The 27,245-nt window shown below is 47.6% G+C and overlaps 1 protein-coding gene across 1 annotated transcript in view; it reads left to right on the plus strand.

The window, feature by feature from the left end:
• The window catches only part of VWA3A (von Willebrand factor A domain containing 3A), a 2,090,411-nt gene that overhangs the window by 1,944,123 nt on the left and 119,043 nt on the right, over positions 1 to 27,245 (plus strand). Inside the window, exon 31 of the mRNA XM_069645605.1 lies at positions 24,946 to 25,072. Coding sequence (XP_069501706.1) covers positions 24,946 to 25,072 — 127 coding nt within the window. The remainder of the gene's footprint in view (positions 1 to 24,945; positions 25,073 to 27,245) is intronic.

The raw sequence follows: 27,245 nt of genomic DNA on the forward strand, positions 1-27,245 counted from the left end.
CTACTGAACAAAATTTGTCTCCCCTGCATATTTATATAAATAAATTCACAGATGCAAAAATGACACTAAACCTCATTTGCTTTCATGGATACTTAATATTTGGAACCTTATTTACATATTAACAAATCTTACCATGGATACATTGCATCATCATCTGAAATACAAAAATAAAGAGAAACAGAACAAACAAGTCTTTTAAAGCATGGGTTAATTTTCCCCCGTTCTGAACATGGCGAAAAATACACGCAGTGACTTCCCTGCCTTTCTACGCTGTTTTCAAGCTCAGTCATTCATGTGGCATTTCACAGTGTCCTCACTTATACATATCTTACCAAAAGTGTTTCTTTGAAATCCCCCATGCGACCTTGCTCCACTCGCAAAGACAGGCCCAGTGTCAGAACGAACGGCTCCTGTAATCTTGTTTGGGGAGCACGGCGAGATAATTTTCTCACCCAGCGCTCTGTAACCCCTCCAAACTCCTCCTGTCTTCACAGTCCAGTCTGCACTAAAATCTCTCAGCAAGTTTAGCCATTAGCAAAACTCTGAGCCTTCCTACTTTGTTTACGTGGCCTGTCTGCAGACACTTTCTTCCAATCAGGTCAAAAGCATGTTTTCTGCGCCACCCTTAATTTTTAGAACAATGCAATCCTTGCTCTCTGAGCAACTGTTTCAGTTTATTTCCTGCTGTGCATACTTTGCCTCTGCTCTCCACAAGTTAACACAGAAGAAAAAGAGAAAAGAAAAAAAATGCTAGTGTGCATTTAAATTGCATTATAGCAGTGTCACCAAAATATGTATTTTCACCTCATTTTGCACATGGGACTACATTATAATGTTAGGGAAGTTATAATTAGTATCTAGTAATGTTAATTGAATTAGTCAGTTATATAAATAATGTAGTCTTCTATGTATGAGGTATCCAAAAAAATGGTACACTTCTCTGCAGTTTCACATTGGGCTTTTGCTGTGTTATCAATTCTGTACCTTGCATGCCACCAACCACATATTCACATGCTATATTGGCAACACAAAAATATATGTATGTACCACATTGCTGCTGGCAATAAAATGCCACTGCACTTTGCAATAAAAAGTATGCCTTTACATTTTGGTAAAACCCTATATATTTTCTTACAGTACAAATCAGCTTCCTCTGATGGTCTTCAAGGGGGCATATAATAAAATTCCCCTGGAGCAAAGGACATGCTGGGTCTGTGAGCTATTGGGGAAAATTGAGACTCCAAGACATGTCTTAACAGAATGTAAAGTCTTTGGCTCAACCTATATGACCTTATTGGGTAAATATATACACGACTGTGATGCAATTAAGAGTGAGATATTTTGGGCATAATGCCTGAATAGGGACTCAAAACAGCTACATATAGATTTATACTGGGTCTGGCGGCATTTTGTGAAAACCTTAAAACAAATAGGTGCACCTTGTAATTTTAAGCTGTCCTAATTTGATATGTGGAAATGAATGCTATAGTAGTCCGGTCTAAGTAGCCTCTGCTATTACCACAAATAGGTCTACATGCTTGTGCGCCTCTCTTATATATTGGTAAATGGTGATATAATAAACGATCTACCAGGAAAACTATTGTAATGATTGATAGGCAAATACTTTGAGTAAATCATGTTTAATGTTTTAATATGAATGTTCACAGCGTTTTTAACAGTGTATTGACACTGGTTTTAATAGGATTGTGGAGCCCTTGGTTGACCACATATTCTTTTTGTAATGAAAGAATGAAGCAATGAAAGTATGAAATTATGATATAATGGAATTGTGCTTGGTTTTGAATATGCACTGGAAATAGTAATGAACTGCACCTTTCAATATTTTATCTTATTGTATTATACTTTAGATCGATTCAAGCTGTAAGCTAAAAGTTGTACATTTTAATCTTGTAAAGATTCTTTAAGAATCAAACAATAAAATCAAAGTATTTTTCCTAACCCAGTGCAGTAATCTTCTCTGAGGCTAGTATTTCCCACAGTTTCCCCCACCACATCGCTACAACCGGGCCTTCTAGGGACTTCCAATTCCAAACAAGAGATTTCTTGGCGGTGAGTAGGAGGTGGGTGATTCATTTAGACGTGCTCTCAGTCAGTGGGTATAATCCCTCACCACTATCCCCCAGTAGAATGATCATGCTCACCTTCAGCATAGCTTTGAAATGTGAAAGGATTTACTAACAAAATGTGTGAGCCCTAGGGCAGAGCCACCACATGTGATAGAAGGTCCCCTGCTCTGCGCACTCTCTCCAACATGTTTCAGGGTAGAAGGGCATGAAGTGGTGAAAGCTGTCATGGGAGACGTACCATCTATAACAACGCTTGAGTTGGCATTCCTTATTAGTGGTACATCGGCCCACTCTGTGGTTCCGTTCCCAAATCCTATGCCAAGACTCCTCTCATATTAGAACCCCCAGGTCTCACTGCCCAGCTCACCATATAGGTAAAGCACTCTGAGGGATTATATCGATCCAGCAAATTGTAAAGCCCTGAGATTCTACGTCTGGAGCAATCCGCTAAGAATGTAAGCTCCACGGCATTCAAATCTCCAGTGCCCCTTTTTTTAATCACGGGATGAGTGTCGCTGCGGAGCCTACCTAAATCTATCTTGAAGCGAATGCTGATTTCTGCATTCCAGGAGAAAACTCAGAATGGGCGAGAGAGGGCCAAAGCCAGAGAGGGTGTCCCACCTCCTCGTCGCAATATTCCAGCATCTGAGTGTATGCGTTGTCGATGATAGGAGTGGTTACCTGGTCAGGTCATGGGGCAAATTAGTGAATGGTAATTGTTGCAACGGTATCTGAGACACAGATTGTTCTATTTGTATCCTGATGGAAGAGTCCATGAAAAGATGCAAAATAAACGCCAAGATTTTCCCCTGAAGTGAGTCTGATCTGTGCGAAAGGATTTGTGTCGCGTGGGCTGAAAAATGGTATAAAAGCTTTGGAATAGTGGTCATTATAATTGCAACCTGTCCTAGCCACAAAATCATCTGCTTGTCCCAACGCTTGAGGTCAGATTCCACACTTGTAAGTAGGGGGGGGGCAGTTTGTGCTGTACTAGGGTCTAAATTTACTGGGAATCTTAATCCCCAGGTAGCTAATCCAATCCACCTTCCAGGTTGTAGGGCAGATCTCCATCAATCTCACGTGTTTCTCTAGCAGTAACGATGGGGCAAGCCCCTGAGATTTGGAGTAGTTGATCTTAAATCCGGAGACTGTGCTGACAACTGCAAATTCGTCCATCAAGGCCCTGGTCGAGGTTGCATTGTCAGTCACAGTGATTAGGACATCATTGGCGTATAGAGATATTTTGTGCTCTTGCCGTCAACATGGGATACACTTAATGACAGGGGCTCCATTGAAATAGCAAACGGGAGAGGGGCAGCCCTGCTGTGTGCCCCCTGTTCACCTGAATAAGAGGGGGTCGAGTTCCCATTGAGAAGCACTCGTGCAGAGGGTGATGAATACATGTCGAGCAGATATTGCCAAAATCGAGGGCCCAGGCTCTAACATAGAAGGACCGCTCACAAGTATTACCAATTGAAATGGTCCAAGGCCTTTTGATCTTCGAGGGCTATCAGACCAGCTTTGAGAGATTGCTTATCCACGATTTCAACCAAATTAACGATCTTTCTAATATTGTCATGGGTACACCAGTGGGATATAAAGCCTGTTTGGTCCAGATGGACCAGCGTTGCCAGGGCCATTATCAGTCGAGTGGCCAGGACTTTTGAATTCATGTTATCATCATTATTGATAAGAGAGATCGGACGATATCAATCTAATAACTCAGGGTCCTTATTGGGTAGTGGAAGTTTCCAACATGGAGGGCATGATAGTCCCGAAATCTGGAAAGATGTTAAAAAGCTGAGTTAGGTGAGGAGCTAAAATGTCACAGTAAGTCTTGTAAAACTCAGATGTGAACCCATCAGGGTGGTATTTTTAAATAATACGATAGCTGCAACAACCTCTGCTACCTGTATGGGCAGCTCTAGTTGTGCATTTTACTCTGGCTGGAGAGGCGGGAAGGCGATTGACTGCAAGTAGTTCTCCAGGTCTGTTGGATTCGGGGAGACGGTTGAAGCAGACTTAACATGGTACTTGTGAACCAGGCCAGTTTGTCATGATCGCCCAACAGAAGCGAACCCTCCTCATCCCGCAGAGCTCGGATGTTGCTCCAGGTTTTATGTTGCGCTAGTTTCCTCTAGTGTAGTAATATTGTTTGACCCTTAATAAAGCCTGCAAGTTCTTCCCACCAAATGAGCCTCTAATTTAGTTTGCACTATTTCGGGAGCCTGTACGTTTAAGGGCTGCATCGCTATCCCTGGCCTCCTCCAACTCCTCCTGCACACATTTTCTAGCTTTGCAGTATAACAAGGTTAGGCTCACCACCACTCCCCTGACCACCGCCTTCATCACATCCCAGACCATCTGGAGGGGTTACCTCCTCAGTTAAATTGTCCTCAAAATATGTGGCTATCACATTTTTTATCTCTTGATGAATTACCAGGTCTTTGAGGATTGGGCTGTGCAACCGCCAAGGTCTGCGTGGCAAAGGAGGAAGGTCACTCACTGAGAGGGACAGTGCTGCTGGGGCATGATCTGAGAGGGCCATGATGTGTATGGTGAATCTGGGACTGAGCAGACCAGAGAAGAAGAGATTAAAAGTGCTTCTTATTGTGAGAATCGCCTGTGTACATGTGAGAAGTGAGTGTGGTCTTTGCGAGCCGGATTCATGAACCTCTTTATGTCTACCAAATTTAACTCCCTTAGGACCTTCGTAAGGGCTAGTGAATTCCGTAAGTCCTCGCTAGTAGCTGGCAGGATCTTATCCACATTAGGATCGGGTGCCAGGTTTAGACCTCCCCACCCCGCATGATAAGAGAGCCCTCTACAAAAGTCTGAAGTCTTCCTAAGAGATTGTGAAAAAAGAGATCCTGCCCCTCATTGGGGACAGAAACCGAGACAAAGGTAAAGGCGTTCCCCATGAATGTACCCTTGGCCCTCTAGATACCTCCCATTATGGTCCCTGAGAATACCCTTTTTTACAAAGGAAGTCAAATTGTCAAAGAGGATCGCAGCACCACGCCTTTTAGCTCGACTGGAGGCTAAGAAAGCAGGTCAAAAGTGTGTATGTGCAAACCTCTTCTCATCCTCTTTCAACAAGTGCCTTTCTTGAAAGAAAATGTCTGAGGGGGAGATGTCAGTCATCTTAGCAATCACTGACTTGCGCTTAATCAGAGAACTCAGACCTTGGACATTCCATGTGAAAATGAGCAACGTACAACCCGAAAGGGGACCATCAAGTCCCACCACTGAAATCAAAAGTTTGTTTCAGCCTAGCAACATAGATATAAGTCTGTCCTGCCATCAAGTCACAACTAGAAATGTTCCCTCGATTACCATCCCAAATTTTACATCCTACAACAATACCCCACCTCCTCAACCGTTCCCCCAAACCTGGAATGCATAACTGTCATTCCCAGCATTAAATGAAATTGCAATCTGGGGGTAATCTACAACATGGTAAAACGTTTTCCTGTGTCGATATTCAAGACCACCCATGTCTTATAAGCAGTCAAGGGAGACCAGGCCTGCAAAGATGCCAGATTGATTTCTAAGGCCAGAGCCTCGCAAGGCGCCAGGGGTGGAAGAATCTGTTTTCGGTAATTCACAGAGGGTTCCCCCTGGAATTCAAGGCCTTCTGCTTCTTTTTACACCTTCTGCCCACTCTGGACCAGGAGCCCACCCTGGCCCCAGGCCGCTCGGGCAGATCAGCCACATGATCCAAACTCTGGGATGTTCCTGCCTTATCTGGTGAGACAAGTTGCTTGGCCGCCCTAATGGTGGTGATCATCTAGGGCTGATTCTTGTAGGTAAAATGAAGGGCAGTGGGGAACCCCCACCTATAGTGAACCCATTCTGTGAGAGGTCTGAGGGTCCTGTGTTTCATGAGAGGGATTCCCGCAAGATCTGAATAGAGGGCGAAGCCATGGAGGCGCACCTCAAAGCTCGCAATAAGATCTTCTCCTTGAGCTTATAGAAATTAAATCTGGTGAGGACATCAGGAACCAGGCCATGACGCACCAGACCAACGGGGCAGACCTGGTGTGTCCTGACAAACTCAAGCGGCTCCTCAGGCGCAGCAGCATCAATGTGACGGAAGAGGCTGGGGACATAATCTTCCAATTCTCTGTCCGGGATGTCAGCTGGGACCCCTCTAATTTGAATATTGTTACACTGGGAGCTATTCTCTGAAACTTCAGGCTTAGTTTTATGATCGGTCACCTTCTCTTCCAATGCCTCAATAAGTTGGGGACCATTCACTGACCTCGTAAGTCTGTTCGCATAATGTGGTCTCCACATCTGGCGCTCCGTCTCATCCACGCATTTTTCAACAGAGGAGATCTTGCCGGTCAGTTTGGCTATGCATGACTGAAGGTGCTATTTCATTTCCAACATTCATTGCTGCAAGTCGTCCTTCGTGGCCCAGTGAGAGCCAGTCACCTGGAGCCGATCATCATGAACCTGGGCAACAGTGGTGAGTTCCTTTTTCCCACGTTCCTGAATCTGTTAAAGGGAGGCAAGGTCTCCTGACTTCTGAGACTTCGCCTTATCCATGGTGTTCCTTGCGCATTCCCAGGCAGGCACTGGGAAGTAGAAACCAGAGACCGCGAAAGAGGGGGCCTTGGAGCCGCAGGAGTAGCTTGTGATCACCAACCTATAGGAAGCTTGCAGGGTCAGGATATCCAAATCCAGGTTATCCCATCAGGAGTCACCCCTCATGCACACTGGTAGGGCTTAGTAGGGAGCTATACCCCTCCTCAGGCACAGTCTACAGCTCCCGCTCCCCCTCTGCAATAAGCAGCAACCAGAAAGCTCAAGAACACTGCGAGCAGAGGAGACACACAGGCCTCACCCTCCGTGGGAGGTCGAGTCCGCCAAGCCGTGCCACCGGAGGCGTTCCAGACCATGCTTGAATGGAGTCAGCAGCGATCTCCGGTTGTGTCCCCCGGCACAGCCGCAGCTCCAGTAGCTCATAGCGGGGTGAGCGGGCTTCCAGTCCCGCACTGATGGCGAAGCAGGCAGAGCTCTGGCTTTTCCCTGTGGAGTCGGACACGGGACTCAAGCGTACAAATGCCAGCCCGAAGGGATGTAGCTCGGTAAGAGATTTAAGGGAGAAGATTCCCAAGATCATATCCCACAGGGTATCTGGATCCCACCAGGAGTAGACCCACAAATAAAGCCGCAGTCGAGCAGCCCCAGTCTTGAGGTGTTTCACTGGCCTAAGCAGCAGCCAGCGGGATTATGCTATTACGCTGCTGTGCCAGCAGGCAGTCTCTCGGGCTGGACAGATGATATAGTTCATTGCCACACTCCCAAACACTTCAGAGGCCCTTGCTTTGCACGGAGCAACTCTGGATGTTCCCCCGTCATCAGCAGCAAACTAGGAGACGAAGACAGGTGTCTTTCCATCTTGAAACACGCTTCTTCTCCAAATGTTGCAGGATCACTAAGGTGGCCATGCTGTTGCATCGCACATCAGGCCACACCCCCCGGCATAAGGCCTTCTTACTGTCTTTGAAGCACGGGACTGGTGAGAGTCGCTGACGCCCTATGCTTCCAATAACATTTAGAAGGTCTCATCAGGCTGCTTTATCAGTGTGTGACTTACCCAGCCCTACATTGGTAATACGGCATGTAGGCATAAGGCCTTTTCTTTGAAGTGCAGTACTGCATTGATTTGCTGCTGTCTTGGGCCTCAAGTAACACTTAGGTCTCATGCCTGCAGGCACACCTGGCTACATTTGAAAAACAAAAGCCCTGACATTTTTGTGGTCAGTGCCTCGCAGCACCTATAAATACTATAAACTCTGCCCACCCCTCACTTTATGTTAAAAATATTTTTTTTAAAAGAGGGCATAGAAAGAGGAGAGGTGTCCCAGATACCAAGCTTGTGGCATTAGGGTGATTGTTGGCTAAAAGACATATAGTCATGGCTTGGAAGTCTACCACTGGACCGAGAATGTGAGGTGGTTGGGTGATGTAAAAAAACGGATCAGGGCTGAAATAGAGGTCAGGATTCTTGGACCGCAAATGGGAGAAGATGAAGGGGCCCATAAGGTGTTGCATGCGGTCTAACACTTATGGGATGTTGATTGAGGGTCTTACGAACCGTAAAATGTTGATTACAGATACTGGATTGTACGGGTAGAATCAGAAATGTATGGCATTTATGGTCTGTGAATGATTGACCAGATCGAGGGTCTTTAACCGGATTGCTATATGGGATGTTTATGTGATCAAGACTTGGAAGATGCACTGTTTCTAGGGGATTGGGTCCTCCGACGTATTCCATATCTATGACAGTAATCACCACAGCTGTGCTGCTTCGGAAAATCTTTCTGCGTCGATGACGTCGATATGCTGTCCTCGAGGACCTCCATCGAGCCGACGTCACCGGATGTTATAAGTAGGACGCACGACGCACGACGCACGACGCCCATAGCCTTAGTTCTGTTTTTTCCACGAACGAGTTCGCTTCGGAGATCTCGGTGCGCCTCGATTCTACTGAATCCTGTTCTTTCGGTTCTTCGAACCTGTTTCTTCGTTGCTACTTGTAAGCATGTCGTCTTCAGCTTCTTCCACCCGGTGGTCCGAGTTTAAGAAGTGTGGGGTGTGCGGGTCCAAGATGTCGCTGACGGATACGCACAATGCTTGCCTCTGGTGCCTCGGGGAGGACCATGATACGCACGACTGTGTCAACTGCCAATTGCTCACATCGAAGGCCTTGCGGGAGCGTAAGAAGAAGCTGTCGGTCGGTAAGGTGGTCAAGCCCCAGAAGTCGCATTCCACTGGTCTTTCAACGGACGATTCGAGGGGCGTCTCTGCATCGTCGTCAGGAGTCCGGGGGTTCTCGGTCTGGGAGTCGGTCCCGCCATTCTTCTGCCTCTTCGAGGCACTCCAGGAAGCGCTGTCACCGGTCGCCTTCCCCGTCCTCTTCCGAGGACTCCGCCCGTCGGCGGGTTGCTTGTCCCAACAAGCATTCCACTCTTGAGGGCTCGAGCAGTCGTCGTGACCACCGGGCACCTTCGAGGTCCCGGTCGGACAAGGATGGTCGCTCTAGACATGCCCGTTCCAGGTCCCGGTCCTCGACGCAATTGAAACCGCGTGAACCTTTGAAGTCTTCGAGGAAGACATCGATGCCGGCGGTGCCGAGGTCGTCCACGGACTCTCTCGAGGCCCCGCCTCCGAGGAAGTCGTCAATGCCATCGGCACCCAGGCTGTCGAGAGACACACTCGGGGCTCCGCCCTCGAGGTCTGTGCCGACACTGTCAGCGCCGCTCTCGACGGCGACACCGATTCCTCGACGCCTTTTGAGACGGCTATGTCGGGGATGCCTCGTGGTATGGTGGAACCCCCTAGAAAGGCTCTGGTTAAGGCAAAACATGTCTTTGTTCCTTTTTTGGTTCCCTCTTTCCAGCTTCTGGATTATATTTCTGAGGTGGATGAGGGGTCTGAGGAAGGTGTGGTTCCTGCAGAGGTCCCTGATGACATTGTTTCTGGTCATAGCCAGCTTGAGGACCTGCAAGTGGGCTCGACACCTCTCCGGAGGTGGAATTTGGTAGGCCTGACCCTGGCACGCATGCCGACTCCTATCGGCGCCTGATGTCGAGGGTCACGGATTACCTGGGGTGGTCTGCCCCCCCCTGGGGATTTTCAGCAGGATGACCTGACTGATATCCTGGACCAAGGTCCTCCAACTGACCCGGTGTTGCCATTCCATATGGCCTTGCAGAGAAGGGTGGCTGCGGCTTGGACTGCTCCGGAGAGTCTCCTGGTAGTGGGCAAGTCCTTGCCGAGGAAATATCGCCCAGCCAGTGGCGACCCTTGCTACTTGACCACGCACCCTACTCCAGAGAGTTTGGTGGTGCAGGCGGCTACGGCCCCAGCAAAGCAGGCGTCGTACCCTACCATCCCTCCTGATAGGGACGACAAACATTTTTGACGGCTGGGCGAAGAAGGTATTTTCTTTTGGGGGTATGGCGCTTCAGGCTGCCAACTCCGTTTGTGCCTTGTCTCGTTTCACGCACACTCTGTGGAACTGTATTTCCCTAGCGGCTGATCATATTCCCGAAGGGGAGGAATGGGATGGTTTCCTTGCTATCGTGCAGGATGGCAAGGATGCCATGTGTGAATCCGTTCAGTCGGGTCTGGACATGGGTCATTGCGTCAGCCGGTCCATGGCGGCGAGCACCGTTATACGCAGGTTTGTGCGGTTGCGGAAGTCGGGTTTTGCTCCTGATGTGCAGGCCCGCCTCCTCAACATGCCCTTTGATGGTGAACATCTTTTTGGCAGCAAGGCTGACGAGAGACTTGAGAGGTTGCAGTCCTCCAAAGCTGCAGCATAGTCGTTGGGCGCTGCAGTCTGCCAACCTCCGCCTTTTCGTCCTAGGGGACAGCAATGGAGGGGAGGTTCCTTTTCGATATTACTCGTCCTTTAGTAAATCGAGAGGAGCTGCTAGTCAAAGGGGCAACCGTAGGAGTGCCAGAGGTGGAAAACAAGGTACTCGAGGTGCCAAGGCCGTGCAAGCAGTTGCCTCTCTGCCCTCAGGCATTGCCGCAGCCGCTTCAGCTCAGTCATGAGGCCCATGCTTCTCCAGTTGGGGGAAGGCTGGCGCAGCATCTTGTGGAATGGCGTGCCATTTCTTCAGATGTGTGGGTTCTGGAGATCATAGCCCACGGCTACTGTCTTCCTTTCTGGCAGAGGCCTCACGACAATTCACCAGGGAACCTCTCTTTGAAGAGTCCGGATCTGCTCCTTGCGCAGGAAATTCAATCCCTGCTGGAGTAAGGCACTATAGAACTGGTGCCTGTAGCGGAGAGGAACAAGGGATGGTATTCCCCTTATTTTTTGATTTCGAAGAAAGACGGAGGACTGAGACCCATCATGGACTTGCACGGTTTGAACAAGCTCCTCAGGAAGGACAAGTTCAGATGGTTACTCTTTCTCAAGTCCTCAAGGCCCTTCAACTTTAGGACTGGTTGGTGTCTCTCGACCTCAAGGACGCTTATTTTCATGTGCCGATCCATCCCAAGCACAAGAAGTACCTGAGGTTCATGGTTGACGACTCGCACTTTCAGTTTCGGGTCCTGTCGTTCGAATTGACCTCTGCCCCGAGGGTTTTCACCAAGCTCATGGTGGTGGTGGCAGCGTATCTCAGGAAAGGGGGGATTCACGTCTACCCCTACCTGGACGATTGGTTGATCAGAGCGCGCTCTCCCGAGCAAGTCCTGGATCATCTGTCAGTCACCTGCTACTCCCTTCACAAGCTGGGCTTCTTCCTCAACTTACAGAAGTCTCACTTGACGCCAACTCAGCGGCTCCAGTACATCGGAGCAGTGCTCGACACGTCCCTGGGGCAGCGTTTTCCTCCCCAGGTGAGGGCTCACCACATTCAGCAGATGGTGCACAAGTTTCAACATGCCCAGAGTCTCCCAGCGTTTGAGTTCTTGAGGTTGCGCGGCCTCATGGCATCCTGCATTCTTCTGGTCCCAGAGGCCATTTTGCGGATGAGATCTTTGCAATGGGCTCTCAAGCTCCATTGGTCGCAGTCCTCCAGCAGGATGTCGGACCTTGTTCAGGTGCCGCCCTCGGTCGCCCAGGACCTTCTGTGGTGGGCCGTCGAAGGCAATCTGATGAGGGGGGCTCTGTTTTGGCTGCCCTGGCCGGAGGTGACGATTGTGACGGACGCGTCCCTCACGGGATGGGGAGCTCATGCCAACGAGCTGACAGTCAGCGGTCGTTGGTCTCCGTCGGAGTCCAGACTCCATATCAATCTGTTGGAGCTGAGGGCCCTGAAGGCTTTTCTGCCGACTGTGCGAGGAAAGAATGTCCTGATTCTGACAGACAACACAGTGGCCATGCACTACCTCAACAAAAAGGGGGGGCAGGGTCACTTCCTCTGTGCTGAGAGGCGATGCAGCTCTGGTTCTGGGCCATCCAGCAGGGAATTTCGATCTCGGCAGTTCATCTGGCCGGAGACGAAAATGAGACGGCGGAAGCTCTGAGCAGACAGAGCGTGATCTCTCACGAGTGTGAGTTGGCTCAGGAGATTCTCCTGGAGATCTTCGCCCTTTGGGGGACCCTCAAGTGGATCTCTTCCCCTCCAGTGTCAACCGGAAGTGCGAAAGGTTCTGCTCACGGGAATTTCCTCCAAGAGGAGCCTTAGGACACGCGTTCGTGGTGGAGTGGTCATTCCCACTGCTGTACGTGTTTCGTCCAGTCCCCGTCATCCCGCAAGTGCTGCAGAGGTTACAGAGGTTCGGTTCCCGGATGATACTCATTGCTCCGGCATGGGCCAGGAGGACGTGGTACCGGGACCTTCTTGACTTGTCCATCTGCCCTCCACATCGTCTTCCCTACCGAGACGATCTGCTCTCACGGGAAGGGTGTCATGTTCTCCATCCAGAGGTCAGATCCCTCAACCTTGACGCTTGGCTTCTGAAAGGTTGAGGTATAAGGATTGGGACCTCCCTGAAGACGTGATGGAGGTTTTGCTTTCAGCCAAACGGCCCGCAACTAAATCCCTGTACCGTTGCCGTTGGAGAAAGTTCTGCGACTGGTGCAGGGTTCAGAATGTGGATCCTTTTTGATGTGACATTCATGTAGTTCTGTCTTGTTTGCTTTCTTTAGCCCACAGGGGCTTGCAAGTGGGTACCAATAAAGGTTACCTGGTGGCGCTGTCCATATTTAAGCGCTTGTCTGAGGAGTGTTCTTATTTTAAAATTCCTTTAATTTCTCAGTTTCTGAAAGGGCTCACTAATGTGTTCCCTCCGTCCATCACCTTTCCAGGTGCCCGGTTGGGATTTGAACCTTGTTCTCAAGTTTCTAATGGGTGCTCCATTTGAGCCTTTGCATTCTTGTCCTTTGAGACTGTTAACCCTTAAAACTGTATTTTTAGTTGCGGTCACTTCCGCTCGCAGAGTGAGTGAGTTACAGGCACTTTCAGTTAAGCCACCCTTCATTGTGTTTCATAAGGACAGGGTGTCCTTCGAGTTCATCCTTCCTTTCTTCCGAAGGTGGTGTCGGAATTTCATTTAAGCCAGAAGGTTGTTATTCCGGGTTTTATCCTCCTCCGCATCCTGGTAAGGACAAAGAGAGGCTCCATAGGTTAGATCCTAGGAGAGCTTTAAGTTTCTACATTTCACGCATGTCCCGGGTCAGAGTGGACAATGAGCTCTTTATTGGTTACGCTGGAAGGCGTTTGGGACAAGCTGTGACTAAGCAGACTTTGTCTATATGGATTATCTTGGCAATTTCTGAATGTTACCGCCTGGCGGGTAAGGATCCTCCTGTAGGCTTACGGGCCCATTCGACTAGGGGTATGGCTGCCTCTACTGCCCTGCAGAGGGGTGTTCCTATTCGTCACATCTGTGATGCAGCCACTTGGGCTTCGGTCCATACTTTTGCACGTCACTACTCCCTAGATTCTATCCAAATGCAGGATCTGGCCTTTGGCAAGGCGGTCCTTTACTCTGCAATTTGATTGGGCATTCTAAATTTGTATATTCTAAATTCTTTTCCCACCTCCTTACGTTGGTACTGCTTTGGGAGTCTGGCATAGATATGGAATACGTCGGAGGACCCAATCCCCTCGAAGAACTAGTTGCTCTCTTACCTGGTAACGTTCTTTCGATTGGATGGTCCGACGACGTATATTGTAGCTTATGTTTTCGCAAGGCTTTCTGTGGTCCGACTGGCAGAAGATTGGTGCCACACGTTCTGGGAAAAAACTACAACTGAGGCTATAGGCGTCTTGCGTCCTACTTATAATATCCGGTGACGTCGGCTCGACTGAGGTCCTCGAGGACAGCGTATCGACGCCGGACGCAGATGCCGAAAGATTTTCCGAAGCAGCACAGCTGTGGTGATTACTGTCATAGATATGGAATACATCGTCGGACCATCCCATCGAAAGAATGTTACCAGGTAAGAGAGTAAGTTGTTCATCTCTGTTCCTTTGTTTTGATGTTATTACTTGACAAAAAGAAAAGACAAATTAAAAAACATATGTTTAAAAAAAGAGGGTAAATGCTTAAAAAAAAACCTTAATGTTTTGCAATTGTACTCTCAAGACTTAAAGCCACATATCATTAAGAATACTGTGATAAGATTGACTGCTTATTGATTTACCCATGCATCTGACAAATGTTTATCCAGTTGGTGAAAAAATGTTAAATTCAACATATATGCAAACCCCTCTTTGTGTGTATCAAATAAGAACACATAATGAGAATAAAAAACAGTTTACATGTTTTTGTCTTGATTAGACACAGACAGGTATTTCACTGGGGCTTTATTTGGGCTTTTTGTTCACTGACCATTAACAAATATGTGTTCATTCTGTAGATGCCTCAGTGGAAGCCCTCTGGGCTTGGCTGACTAAGCAGCATTGTGTACCTTTTTTTCTCACAGGCATTCGAAGATCAGTGCTGCAGGAAGACAGGTACCGTTTTTATTGCAGGCCTTGACAATCTCCGAGGTTAGGCAGGGCAGGTCTGCTGCAGATTTTATCAGTGCGAGGTTATGTGCTATTAAGTGTCTGTGAATAATCGTTCTTCCACCCGATGATTGGCGGGAAATATATTGTATCCAGCCATTTGCTAGCAGTCAGTCCCTCCTTGATAACACAACCTGCATGCATGAGGCTTTCTAAATGTCTTTGAAGCGCTGGACTGCAGCCGGGCCAGCTGAAGCTGTCACAGCTCTTGCGGATCAATTTCAACATGATGTTTGGGCGGCCCTTTTCCTAAAGCTGAGAAAGTCTGAGGCTTCTGTGAGGTGCATACACTCGAATGAAGACAATGAAATAGAGTTGGGTGCAGAATATCACGAGACTGCCAATCAAACGGGATCTGAAACACTGAACCTCGACTGAAAAGCTATTAATCTTTCTTCATCAGCATTTGGCTATTGTAGAGACAACGGACTAAAAAGGCAACAAGGTGATAAGAACACTTCTAGATACCGCAGTGGCCCAAGGAATGTGACGGCCTGAAGGGCTCCAGCAAATGTAGCTTGTAACGGTGTCCTACGAAGTGTGCATTTAAAGTACGGAATAAAGCAGTATGTTGCTGTGTCATAAGATTCCTGACTACCAACCTGGGGGTAGTTGCCGGGGGGCACCCCTTTCAACTGGAAAGTTGCAAGGCTCTGACGCCACCCCTGGACTGCAGGGATTTGTTGCCGTCCCACGCTTCAAAGAACATTTAGAGGCAAATGCCTTCAGGCTGTGTTATCTGTGCTGGGCTGTGTTCTATCAAGTTTCTGGGAATACTATTTCTCCCTCCCAATGATTGGCAGGAGATAGATTATTCTGAGCTATTTACTAGCCGTTGTCCCTGCATTCGTAACATACCAGGAACACAGAGTAGGATGCCCTGCCCTCATATGCCTCACAAAGGGACACCTATGTCTGTACAATTACTTCATATTGGATAATTCCATGCCACACTCTTACCAGAGAAAAACCGAAAACATCGACTTTAGTAGTAATATTGTACAAATCTCTCAATACACACACACAGACAAAATCATATCTTTAAACAATTTATTACTATTGATACACATTAAAAATATCAAACATTACTATTACGGGCAAATAGTCTGTGCAAAGTTGCAGTCAAATGCTACTGTGCAAAATTGCAATAAAGTGCTACAAAAATACCTTAATGTGCAAATTGCATGATAATGATTGAAGTGCAACAGTATTTCAATGGTCTGTACGGGGGAGTAGTATGAGAGTATCCTATTGTAAGCAACAACGTACAATAGACCTTATTTTGAACATGGTACCCAATTTATCATATGTATGATTAACACAACACTAATCATAAAAGGACGTTCTACCCTGACACATACAATTTATCAATTAACACATACAATTTATCAACATTTAGGATACTACTTAACCTACAGGGAGTCTAACGCCCCTCCAGAATGGTAACAAAGAGACGTCACACATTGAACATAGATATTAATGTGTTGACACTACGTGTTTTGGCCCAATTAGGATGGAATCCATTCATTCACCCATGTTTCCTCCAATATTACAAAGGGCCTTCATCAGGACGTGAACCAAATTAAAGACTGAAGTCAATTCATGTACATGTTGGACTTGAGACGTTCTATTCCAAAGTCATCTCTGTGAAAATAAAAACAGAGAGAGATTTGTAAAAAGTCTATTCAAAAAAACAAAAGGTTTAAGTTTTCATTTATACATTTGGAGTCCCCACTCAACCAACAAACTAAACTTAATTGGTGTTCCATAGTGCTTTTTATTTTCAATTACAAAACGGAATTGGGTTCTTGATTCCCGCCATCCACACATTTATGTTCCATCTACCAAATTTCTTCTCGCACTTCTGTCTATAAATCAGACAGTTCCAATATTACTTGAAAAACTTAAAAAACCTGGTTCTTATTCAGCCGACTCTAAACATGAGCACACTCTACCAGTCTATTTACGCAGTAATAAAGACGTAGTATTTAAACATTCACATTACACACTCGCAACATAACAGCCTGCAGGCATGAGGCCTTCTAAATTTCGGCTTGATAAATGAATGGTGCCTGCTGTGAGAAACCTGAAGGTGTCTCACTGTCTAAACCCCGGAAATCTGCCATCCAGATGGCCAGGACACGGCCATGGCTATTGGATTCAGTTCCTGGGGCTGGACTAGCGAGGGAGGATCACCTGGATGGGGGGGTCCTCAGGGAGTGGAAGTGGGACACCGACGGGTGAGATGCAGTATCCCCCTTCCTGTTACACCTATTCCCCATCCTCTTACGGAGGACATTCCAAACCACTGCCCCCCCCACCCCCACTTCTAACTCTAACACTTTGCACAACACAAAGGACAATGGACTGAGCCGTTTACCTGACATGTCCCAATACAAGGGTCAGGCAAAGTCAGGCAATTGATCATAATCACACACCTGACAGCCCTTTCCCTTCCCCACAAGGATAAAAGGTGGAGCCAGAGAGCACAGTACGAGCAAGGCGAGTACAACAGACCACGACGAGAGGGTTACACGCAGCAGTTCAAGAGGAGAAAGTCTGCAGGAATCGAGAGGGTGGCGAGGAGAGAAGTGACCTTGCCCTTTTCGTCCCAGGCCAGCGGAACCTTCGTGGGAGAGAGCCTAAAACCGCAAACAATAGCACAAGTGTCCTGCAGCAGATGTCAACGGTACACAGGGCAAGCCTATACCGATAAGCAGGAGCGAGGGAAGCTCTAGCGCCTGTGGTACCACCCTTTACTCCAGAGAAGTCAAAAGCCAAGCAGTTCAACACAGCCGGTAAATCGAGGGGAGAACCGATAAGTACCGGGCTGTGATGAGTGAGAACGGCAAAGCGGCAAGTTTTGAACCAGAAGCTGTTGAACTGTTAAAAGTGTGAAGGGGAGGCCAGCTGCAGAGGGAAACCGGCACCACGTGGGAGCTAACTCTAGAGACTGATCATGCCCCATATGAGATAAATTACAAACACTAGAAGGCTGTAGGAAGGCCCCCGAAATAGGTCAAAGTGGTCATACAGAGGGTCAAGCAGAATCCCTGTACAATCGAAAGACTTAGATCTACAAGTACTGTGAAACAAATGGAAGTGAATCTCACAGTGAAAGTGAACTTTAAGAAACCAACGGAATCGAGAGGAGTCCGAGCCCGACCAAGGGAGATCCAGGGGTGAAGCCATCACCCAAGAATATAAAAAGGCAAGAGGGGTCTGAGCCCGACCGAGGGAGATACAGGGTTGAAGCCATCACCCTAGAATATAAAGAGAAGATGGGTCAGAGCCCAACCGAGGGAGATCCAGAGGTGAAGCTATCACCCAAAATTGACTGATATAGGAACTGTGATATATTTTGGAATATGATTGAGAAGTGTCAGCACCCAGAAGAGGGGACCCAGGGGTGAAATAGTCACCCTACGTAAAAACTGTGATAAGCAAGTAAGAAGGGTCCACGCCCAGAAGAGGGGGGACCCAGGGGTTGACCCCTATCACCCAGCAAACCTTGGAAATGAACTTTCATTTGTTAAAGGAACTTTTGTATTGTTGTTTGAACACATTAGGTCCTCGAAGGCAAGAGACTTTCAAGTGAAATGAGACTTGGCCATCGAAGGCCCTGGTAACTGAAAGCTCCAGGGTTAAAAGATGAACTGTCATCTTGTGCTAGAAGAGCCTGAGAGTGTGTCCTGAGAGCTGCCATTGGGACAGTCGTCTCGTGCAGGAGAAGCCCGAGACAGTACTGTGCTACAAGCTCCCATCTTACCCTGTGTCCAAAACTGTGTCCAGTACTGCATCCTGACATATTATTTGAGAACACTCCTTTCTTTTTCTGAGATCTATCCCACACCCCTTTTTGTATTAGTTGTGAGGTTTTGGTAGTAGGTTTCTTAGTATAGGCCCTTTTTATTTTGACACAACACCACTAGGACTGCCTTAATTTTCATTTGATGGTCGACGCTTGCTCCCATCCTAGATTTAGGTTTAGATTAGGTGTTTTTCCACCCCGCATACAGCATTCAATGTTGTCACCATGAGTTCCTCACACTGCTCTGCACGGTTAAAAAGGCCTGGAAATTACTGCTGTGTGAAACATTTAGTTATCTTATTGTGCATTTGTATAGCACCTTATATACTATTGGTATGATCTCAAAGCGCTGTGGATTGAACGCCCTTGGGGACCGTAGTCAAGGTCAGTGGAAAGAGTAGGGTAGTATACAGTGCTTGGGTGCACTCAGTATGTGGGCAGCCAGTGCAGTATGCGCAGCGAGTGGCTGCATTCTAATGCTAGGTGCGGTGGTTGTGAGTGATTAGTGGAATCTCCTAGTCTGCATTCTGGCGTCGGTGAAGCCTGTGTATGAGATTGTGTGCAGCTAGGCCGATTTATTTCGTGGGGTATAACTGTATTCTAAAGACTGTTTTGTTCATGGAGTAGTGTAGGTATGTGTGCAGCTAGGCCGCATTGAAGGGTATAGCTGTGTTCTATTGTTTGTTAGTGTAAAGGAGGGAATGAGCATATTTGTATGAGTGTCTGCTTTTAAACAGAAACCGTGCCCTATTTAGGCAATTGGCATGTGGCAATTAACTGCTCATCCGTTTTTAAAATAAAGATAAACATTTCTGATTGTTTAGGTTGGATAGCTTATCATTTTTCTTTTAGCCTTTTTCGCTAATCAATTTTGCAAAACTAATGTATGCCTTGCACTACATTAACAAGGTGGGGGGTTAGGCTCATTGTCTCAGTGCAGGGAAGCGAGTGTTAAGATGGATTTCTAAACTCTGACATGGTGGGCAGAGGTTTAGGAGTCCACCCTCGGTTTAGTGAAACAGGGGAACCTTCTGGACAAGCCAAACCAATCTAGGTAGCTTGGCAGGCAGTCAAGACTAAGTCTCAGGAGGGGTGAGAGTGATCGGAAGCCCACAATAAGCAAACACAGTAACAAACCACAGATTACTCTTAGACAAGTGTATATGAAAAATATCTATACGTTTATTGTTGGCCGGAACAATAGACACAAATAAACGTCAGTTATATAAAAACCGTTGCCACACAAATACTATACTAGCTAATATATATATACAATACGTTTCCTAATGCGACAAAGGAGTAAAACACAGCCACAACATTAGAGTATTAGACAATTCTTCGGGGTCGTTTCCTAACTTTTGAGTCCAGCCCTAAGAAGTGGGGAGCCTTGTGCTCAACAGTACAGTTCTGCGTAAAAGCGCACGATCGCACAGGCTGAACAAAACGTGGGTCTTCTTGGGAGAACTGTAGCAAGTCAGGAAGGGGCTTGAGGCAATGAAGAATTGGTTCCCACTATTCGAGTATGGTCTGTCCTTGGCGGCAGAACAGTTTTCAAAAGGTGAGAATAGCTGCGTAGCGCAGGCTAAACCAGCCAAAAGCTAATACCTTTTTAGGGATATTCATGCGTAAAAGAGATTGGTTGTGCCAGGGGGACATCAGTAAGTGATGCAAATAATCACCAACCCTTGGCACAGTCCAGACCAAACTTTGCCAGTTTAGTCGCAGTTCCTAGTAGGATCGGGTCCTGCAGTTTCACAGTGCTCTGGCTGCCAGCGGCTGCGGGATAGAACGATCATCTGTGATGCCCATCACAGATGACTTTTCTCAGCTTCTGATGGAGATACAAAGAAATTTCTGGTGCAGCAGACTTCAGGGCACAGGAGTGCAAGTCAGCAAGGCACCTACAGCGACTGTCACCACCAAGTAGTGACGCAGGAATCACAGATGCGTTCTGCATTATGCACTCTCCTAATTCGGGACCCAGAGCAGCTAGGCCTGCAATTTGGCGGGAGAGGGCAAGGGACGACAAGCAAGCGATTTACCAAATCTTGGGTTCAAACTCGAGACAGCTGCGGATATGCAGAATACGCTGAGGTAGCGCTGGACAGTTCACTGGATGGCCCAGGAACACTTCAGAAGGGGCTCGTTTGGTGGGTAAGCAGGGTCGCTGAGAGTAGTTATTCCCACTACTCCAAAGGGGCGAAGCGCTTTGGCAGGCCTTCTTGGTCAGTGAAAAAAACAGGGGTCCGACGGGAAAGCAGAGGGCAAAGGGTGCCAAAACCTTCCAATGCGTCTCCAGCGGTTTCACAAGTTTGTTTATTCGTGCAGGATACTTGGCTCCTTCTGTAGTTCGGGGAGAACTCTGGCGATCGACCTGGAATGGATGCCAAGTCCCTTCTCTTATCCAAGATTAGCCTTCGCAGCAAAATCAAGGACTTCCAATCGAAGATCTGCTCTCATGCAGGCATCCCAGTTGTGGACCTATCACGGTCCACGGTGGTCCCAGTGGTCCCAGTCATTCAGGCACTCCAGACATCTTGGCACCAGTAGTGTGGATTGGGAGCAGACAGTCCGCGAAAGACATTTTTTTTTTTGTTGCCGCGGGAGGCTGCATGCCCAAATAGGAAAACCCAGGTTACTCGACCTGGGTGAAGGCAAGGGACAAAATTGCCATGGGACAGAACAAAAGACTTAGTTACTCGGACATTTTCGGACCTGGCCACAGTCTTGAACCAAACACGGTAAACGTGATGTGAATCCGTAAAAAGAAGTAACACACTTATTAAAGGTAACTGCTGCCACCAGTCCGTCCCAGGCACACTTGTACATTCACCAAAAATCCTTTGAGGGTGTCTAGGGCCATAAAACAAAAAGGACCCTAACGCACAATACAAGAAGGTACATTTTGCACTGTTACAAAGTTACCAAGAAATGGTAACGTAGTCGAATACTAAGGGAAACATAGTTTCCCAGTACTGACAGTCTGAAGGATGTGTCAGTTTCCCCATAACAAGTGGGCAAAGGCCCATGGGAGTGCAGCTGAAGGCTCTGCTCTGCTGGCAAAGTCAGGATAGGATAGCCACGCCACACAAACAGTTTGGGGGGTTGTGAGGATGGGGGTGCCAGGGGTGAAGCGTCAGGGTTGCTGCGGGAAGCTGTGGAAGTGGCAGGGAGGTGCCATGCAGACCCGGCGCCGCCTCAACCTGGAAGAGAGCGGGGCTCAGGGGAGGAGCCGTGGCGGCGCGGGCGGGTGCCAAGGTCTCCCGTTTGGCCACCGTTGCCAGGGCCGCCTGCACTGCCGCAGCGCCGGCCACTCTGGATGGTCCGGGTCGCAGACGCTGCAGCAAGGCAGAATGGGCCAGAGTACCGTCGGGCGGTGAGCCAGCGCATTCCCCTCCGACGTTGGTCGGCGGCCGACCTCAGAAACCCACGCCCCAAGCATGGACCGGCCGCCCAACGTCGGAGGGGATATGGGTACCCCACCATTCAACCCCAGAGGACACAGACCCCACTCCTCCTTACCTAATACTCCAACGGGCCCCAGTCATTCCACATGGTGAGTAGCATGTAAGGAAGGCAAGACGCCATACACGGTGGGCGGAGCCTACAGGAGGCTCCCACGCCGTGTTGCACATGGGTACAATGGCAGCCATCAGGGGGCTGGGGGTTTGGTGGGAGGTTTTGCTCCAACTAGCAGTGTAAAGGGAACAGGAAGGGGCAAGGCAGCTCTATTTCTAGAGGAAGGGCACCCAGAGTCTCAACCAATCAGAGGGAGGGGGAAGGGTCTGGTCTCTGATTGGCCCTCTTTCAAGCCTATGACTGGATATAAAAGGGACTGGCCTAATGACATTGTTGTTGCTCATTGCAGGGAGGAGGAGAGGAGTGTGGAAGCGACTGGTGGGCCTATCCGTACCCGAGTGAATAGGAGAAGCCTCACAAGGAGTTCATACCCCAGACTTTGAATGCACAGTGAAGTAACTGTGCCGAAGCCGGGGTCCTTACTTTAATTTGTTTAGGTTCCTGACCATTACAGTACCTGAATCAAGTTCTCACTTGCATCAATCCCGGCTCCTGTCCTGATTCTCACAGGGGTCCACAAATGGAGGGAAAATTACACATTGATGAAATCTTTCCTAACAGCGAGTCAGCTCCGATTCTGGGCATTGAAGAACATCATATTTCTCTCAGTTGCCCATCTGGCTGGGATGGAGATCGTGGTGGCGGTTGCCCTGGGCAGGCAGGGTTCAGTCACCCAGTGGGAGCTGTGCCAGGAGGTCATTTTGGCAATCTGCAACCTTTAGGGAACCCCAAAGTGCATTTGTTCTCCTCCGATGTGAACAGGAAGTGCAAATTTGCCTATTTCAGGGAATTTCCCTTGAGATGGGCATTGGATGATGCCTTTGTGTTGAAGTGGGATTGTCCCCGTCGGTATGCATTCCTGCCAGTTACCATCATCCCACATGTTCTCAGGAATTATCCTGGCGGCCTCGGATTTGGGGCTCAAGAACATAGTACCAGGGCCTTCTGGATATGGCCATCTGCCCTCTTAGTCACCTTTCCCCGAGAGTGGACTTACCCAATCATGAGGTCTTGTCCTTCAATCTGAACACCTGCATGCTCAACCTTAATGCATGGTTACGGAGAGTCTGAGTTACAGGGACTGGGGCCTCCTGAAAGACGTCATGTAGATCCTTCTATCCGACAGGATACAAGCCACTAAAGCTATTTAGAGTTGTCACTGGAGAAGGTTTTCTTGATGCAAAGAGAAAGAACTAGACCTGTTTTCATGATTAGCAGGATCAGTGCTTTCTTTTATGCCACGTCAGGCCCAGTAAGGCCTGCAAATATGGACTGTTAAAGGCTAATTGGCAGCAATTTGAGTATTTGAATGCACACCAGAGCAAGGTTCTTATTTTCATTTCCTACGGTGATGTAGTTCCCCAGAGTGTTTCCACCAGTGCATTTCATCGTCCATTCTTGGGACCTCGACTTGCTACTGGCCTTCTTGATTGGAGCACCATTTTGGACCAATGCATTCATTGCCTTTCAGAATTTGGGCGTGGAAAACATGTTTTATGGTTGCAATAACTAGTTGCAGGTCATTTCTTGTGGACCTCCTTATCTTACCTTCTAAAAGGAAAAGGTAACACACAGAGTACGATTTTCATTCCTGCTGAAAGTTGTCTCGGAGTTCCACCTGTTGCAAAAGATACAACTGCAGGTATTTTGCCCTTCTGCTAGCAAGTCAAAGAAGGAAGAAAGATTTCTCAGTCTTGACCCTGGAGCAGCTCTGAGCTTCCATGGGGGTAGGACCAGTGAGTTCAGACAAGGTGAACAGTTTTTTTCCTAAGCTGTGCTGAGGCATACCCAGGTAAAGCAGACTCTATCATGTTGCATTGTACTTTGCATTTCAGAATGCTATTCTTTAGCGGAAAATCGGTTCCTGAAGGCCTTCAGACCTATTCAACCATAGGGCTAGCAGAGACTCGTGTTCTGAAGAAGAGAGGGTGCCAGTCCTTGACATTTGCCAGGATGAAACTAGGCCTCTTTTGCATACCTTTGCCAAACATTATAGGTACCTTCTGGTAAGGATGCTGGATTCTGCAGAGCAGTCCTACAAAATGTTGTGCTATCACAAGCTTCTCTTCATTCTCGCACCCACCACCTACTTTGCAAAAGGTACTGCTCTGGGAGTCTATCCAAGATTAGGAATCTATGGGGAGATGCAGTCCATTACAAAAACACATTATTTACCTCTGATAATGTTCTTTCTGATGGATTCTCCTCCCATAGATTTTTCTTCACCCTCCCACCCTGCCCCGGCAGTAGAGTGCTTGATGATTCCCTTTCAAGTTCCCTGAGGTGGCTGAGCACAGGGAAAAAGGGAAAACTGGGGTTGTGCAGCGTGGTTCTAAGGTATAAATGTGCTGCCCAATGTTACATATAGGTTAGAGGAGCTAGGATGTCTTGGGACTTACACTGTGATTTACACTGGAGTCGTATTGTGCCCCCTGCTGGGAAAAAAGTTTGTGATTCATCTGATGCTGCCAAATATATCTAATATGTGCAATCTGTGGGAGGATTGACTATCGGAAAGAGCATTACCATAGGTAAGTAGTTTTTAACAGTGTTTTCTTTCATAGCGCCCATTTACCCAAAACGTTAATAGCTCTGACTTACCATGTAACCTGTTTCTGGAGAGAACTTTTAGCAACTGTTTTGTCAATTCAATAGCCTTTTCCAGGAGAAGTTAAGTTTACATCAGTGTTACTAATAGTAACGTATTTGTCAGTTGATCCCCATAGTTTTCACCATAGTGCCTGACATTGAGGAAGCTTTCATTTTCAATGCTTTCTCGGCTTTGTGAAAAGGATCATATTTCATAATATTGTAAATAGTGCATGTATTGCGACTGGCAAGTGTACATATTTGTTAATGCTGTGCATCCTGCATTCAATCACTTGTGTAAGTGGAGATCAAAGTTTATGCATTTCTGCTTCATATTTACTTATCTCAGTACTAATGATTCTTTGATCATTTTTATGGCTAGATCAACCAATGCATTTTTGAAGAACCTAGCCAATCAGACAGGAGGCCGTTATCATAGATGTCACGGAGATGTTGATGGCCACTTGGTGGCACACAGAATGCTGACAGAGGGATTTAAAGATGAAGATGTGAGTATTTTTTTTCTTTCCTTCTACAAACACAGTACACATATTTCTCATTAGTTGCATTTTATTTACAAATGGCACTCTTTTTCAATGGATTGCCTTTCTCCTGCAGATTCCTCATCTGATAGATATTCCATCCAGCTTTGCTGCTTTTGAAATTTTTCGACACAGGGTTTAGTGGACCTCGACTCGGCCATCGACCGTCGATCCGTCTTGCTCGGCGTCTGGTCGTCTCTGGATGTGACGTTAGGCATTGGATAAATTCCACATCACTACGCCCCAACGTCAGTTCCTTTTTTTCGCACACTAACAAGCTGCTTGGTAACACAGAGCTTCAACACTCGCGACGTTTTCGTCAGAAAAGGTGTACTTTTTTTTTTTTTTAATTCCTCCACGCGAGATGTCGGTCGCTCGGGTCTCAAACAGTGTTCTGATTGTGGCACCAAGATGTGCATCACTGACCCACACGAGTTGTGTCTCTGGTGCCTCTGCACGGGTCACGGGACTGACAGGTGTCCATCGTGTTCCAAAATGCAACCCAAATCCCTTTGCAATCGAGCTGCAAAACTCGCTCTTGGTCGACCGCCTTCAAAATCACTGGCTTGTTCGACGGTTCGGTCTTCGGAGGCTGAAACTGAGGGGCTACACACGCCCACCCATCAACCCCAACCCCAGAGAAAGAATACAGGCGGAAGAAGAAGCGGTCCCACTCGAGAAACCACTCTTCCTTGACCCGAAAGAAGAAAAGGCGTCACGGCCACTGTCGGGACTCAGAGTTAAGCCGTTGACTGAGCCTACCACCCGCCAAGAGTGGGAGGATTTCAAATCCTCGATGCTTGAAATGTTCAAGAAGCATGCTGCAGTCCGACTATGCGGCTTAGTGAACTGCAGGCTTTATGCTGTAAGCCACCTTTCCTGCGTTTTTTCTGGGAGAAAGTTTCACTCAAGGTAAGGCCTGGCTTACTCCCCAAGGTTGTTTCAGAATTTCACCTCTTGCAATCCATAGACCTTCCAGTCTTATACCCTCCTCCGTACCCTTCTAAACAGGAGGAACGGTTGCATCGCCTAGACCCAAAGAGGGCTTTGAGTTAATATATTGCCAAGACAGCTGATTTCACAAGAGCTGACCAGCTCTTCGTGGACTTTTCCATAGTCTGTAAGGGCCTGTCCATATCCAAGCAGACTTTCTCCGGGTGGATCATTTTCTGCATAGATATATGCTACCAGTCTGCTGGATGGGAATTACTAGCAGGCATCAAAGCCCATTCGACAACATGGGAGTCTCAGCATCAACAGCTTTGCAGAGGGGAGTCGATGTCCGGGAGATTTGTCGCACTGCAACATGGTTATCCCTGCATTCCTTTGCAAAGCACTACAGTCTAGATGAGGTTTGTACTTTTGGCAGTGCAGTGCTGCAAAATTTCTTGGTATACCTTTCTGCCCGCCTCCTTCATTTACTGCTTTGGGAGTCCATCAGATGAGGACTCTGTAGGAGAAAGGCAATCCATTGAAGGAGAAATTACGTACCGTAATGTTCTTTCTATAGATTCTTCTCCCGCAGATTCCTCATCTCCCCTCCCATCCAGCCATGCTCAGAAAGTCAGTGGTTTTCCATGCATCTTCTCTTTTACGTTGACTTGGTGATGGTCCTATGTGTCAGTCTTCTGTCTTCCTGCCACAGTTTTTAAAACTAAGACTTTTCTAACTCTACTTGGAGTGTTTGTTCAATTGTTCCTCCTTTGGAGGTCTATAGTTACTTCTTTTTTAAGGGCTCATTAGCTTGTTTGTTCTCTCTGTTTTCCTATGCAGCGTGTGGTGATCGGGGAAAAAAGGGGGGAACTGAGGTTGGGGCGTAGTGACATGGTATTTATACAACACCTGATGTCGCGCCCTGAGCCGACAATCAGACGCAGAGCAAGACAGATCGACGGTTGGGTCGATGCCAATTACGCCACCTGTCGAAAAACTTCCAAAGCAGCGAAGCTGGAGGGAATATCTATCGGATGAGGAATCTGTGGGAGAAGAATCCATAGAAAGAACATTACTGTAAGTAATTTCTCCATCTGATGTGACTGAGTTACCAGGTTTATATAATGAACTGCACCTTGTCATAGTAGACCAGTGGATTCCACAATTGGGCACAACCAAAGGTGTAAAAATTAACCCGTTTTATTCA

Source organism: Ambystoma mexicanum, chromosome 2p, assembly GCF_040938575.1.
Source record: "Ambystoma mexicanum isolate Mex_15411 chromosome 2p, UKY_AmexF1_1, whole genome shotgun sequence".
Taxonomy (NCBI): Eukaryota; Metazoa; Chordata; class Amphibia; order Caudata; family Ambystomatidae; genus Ambystoma; species Ambystoma mexicanum.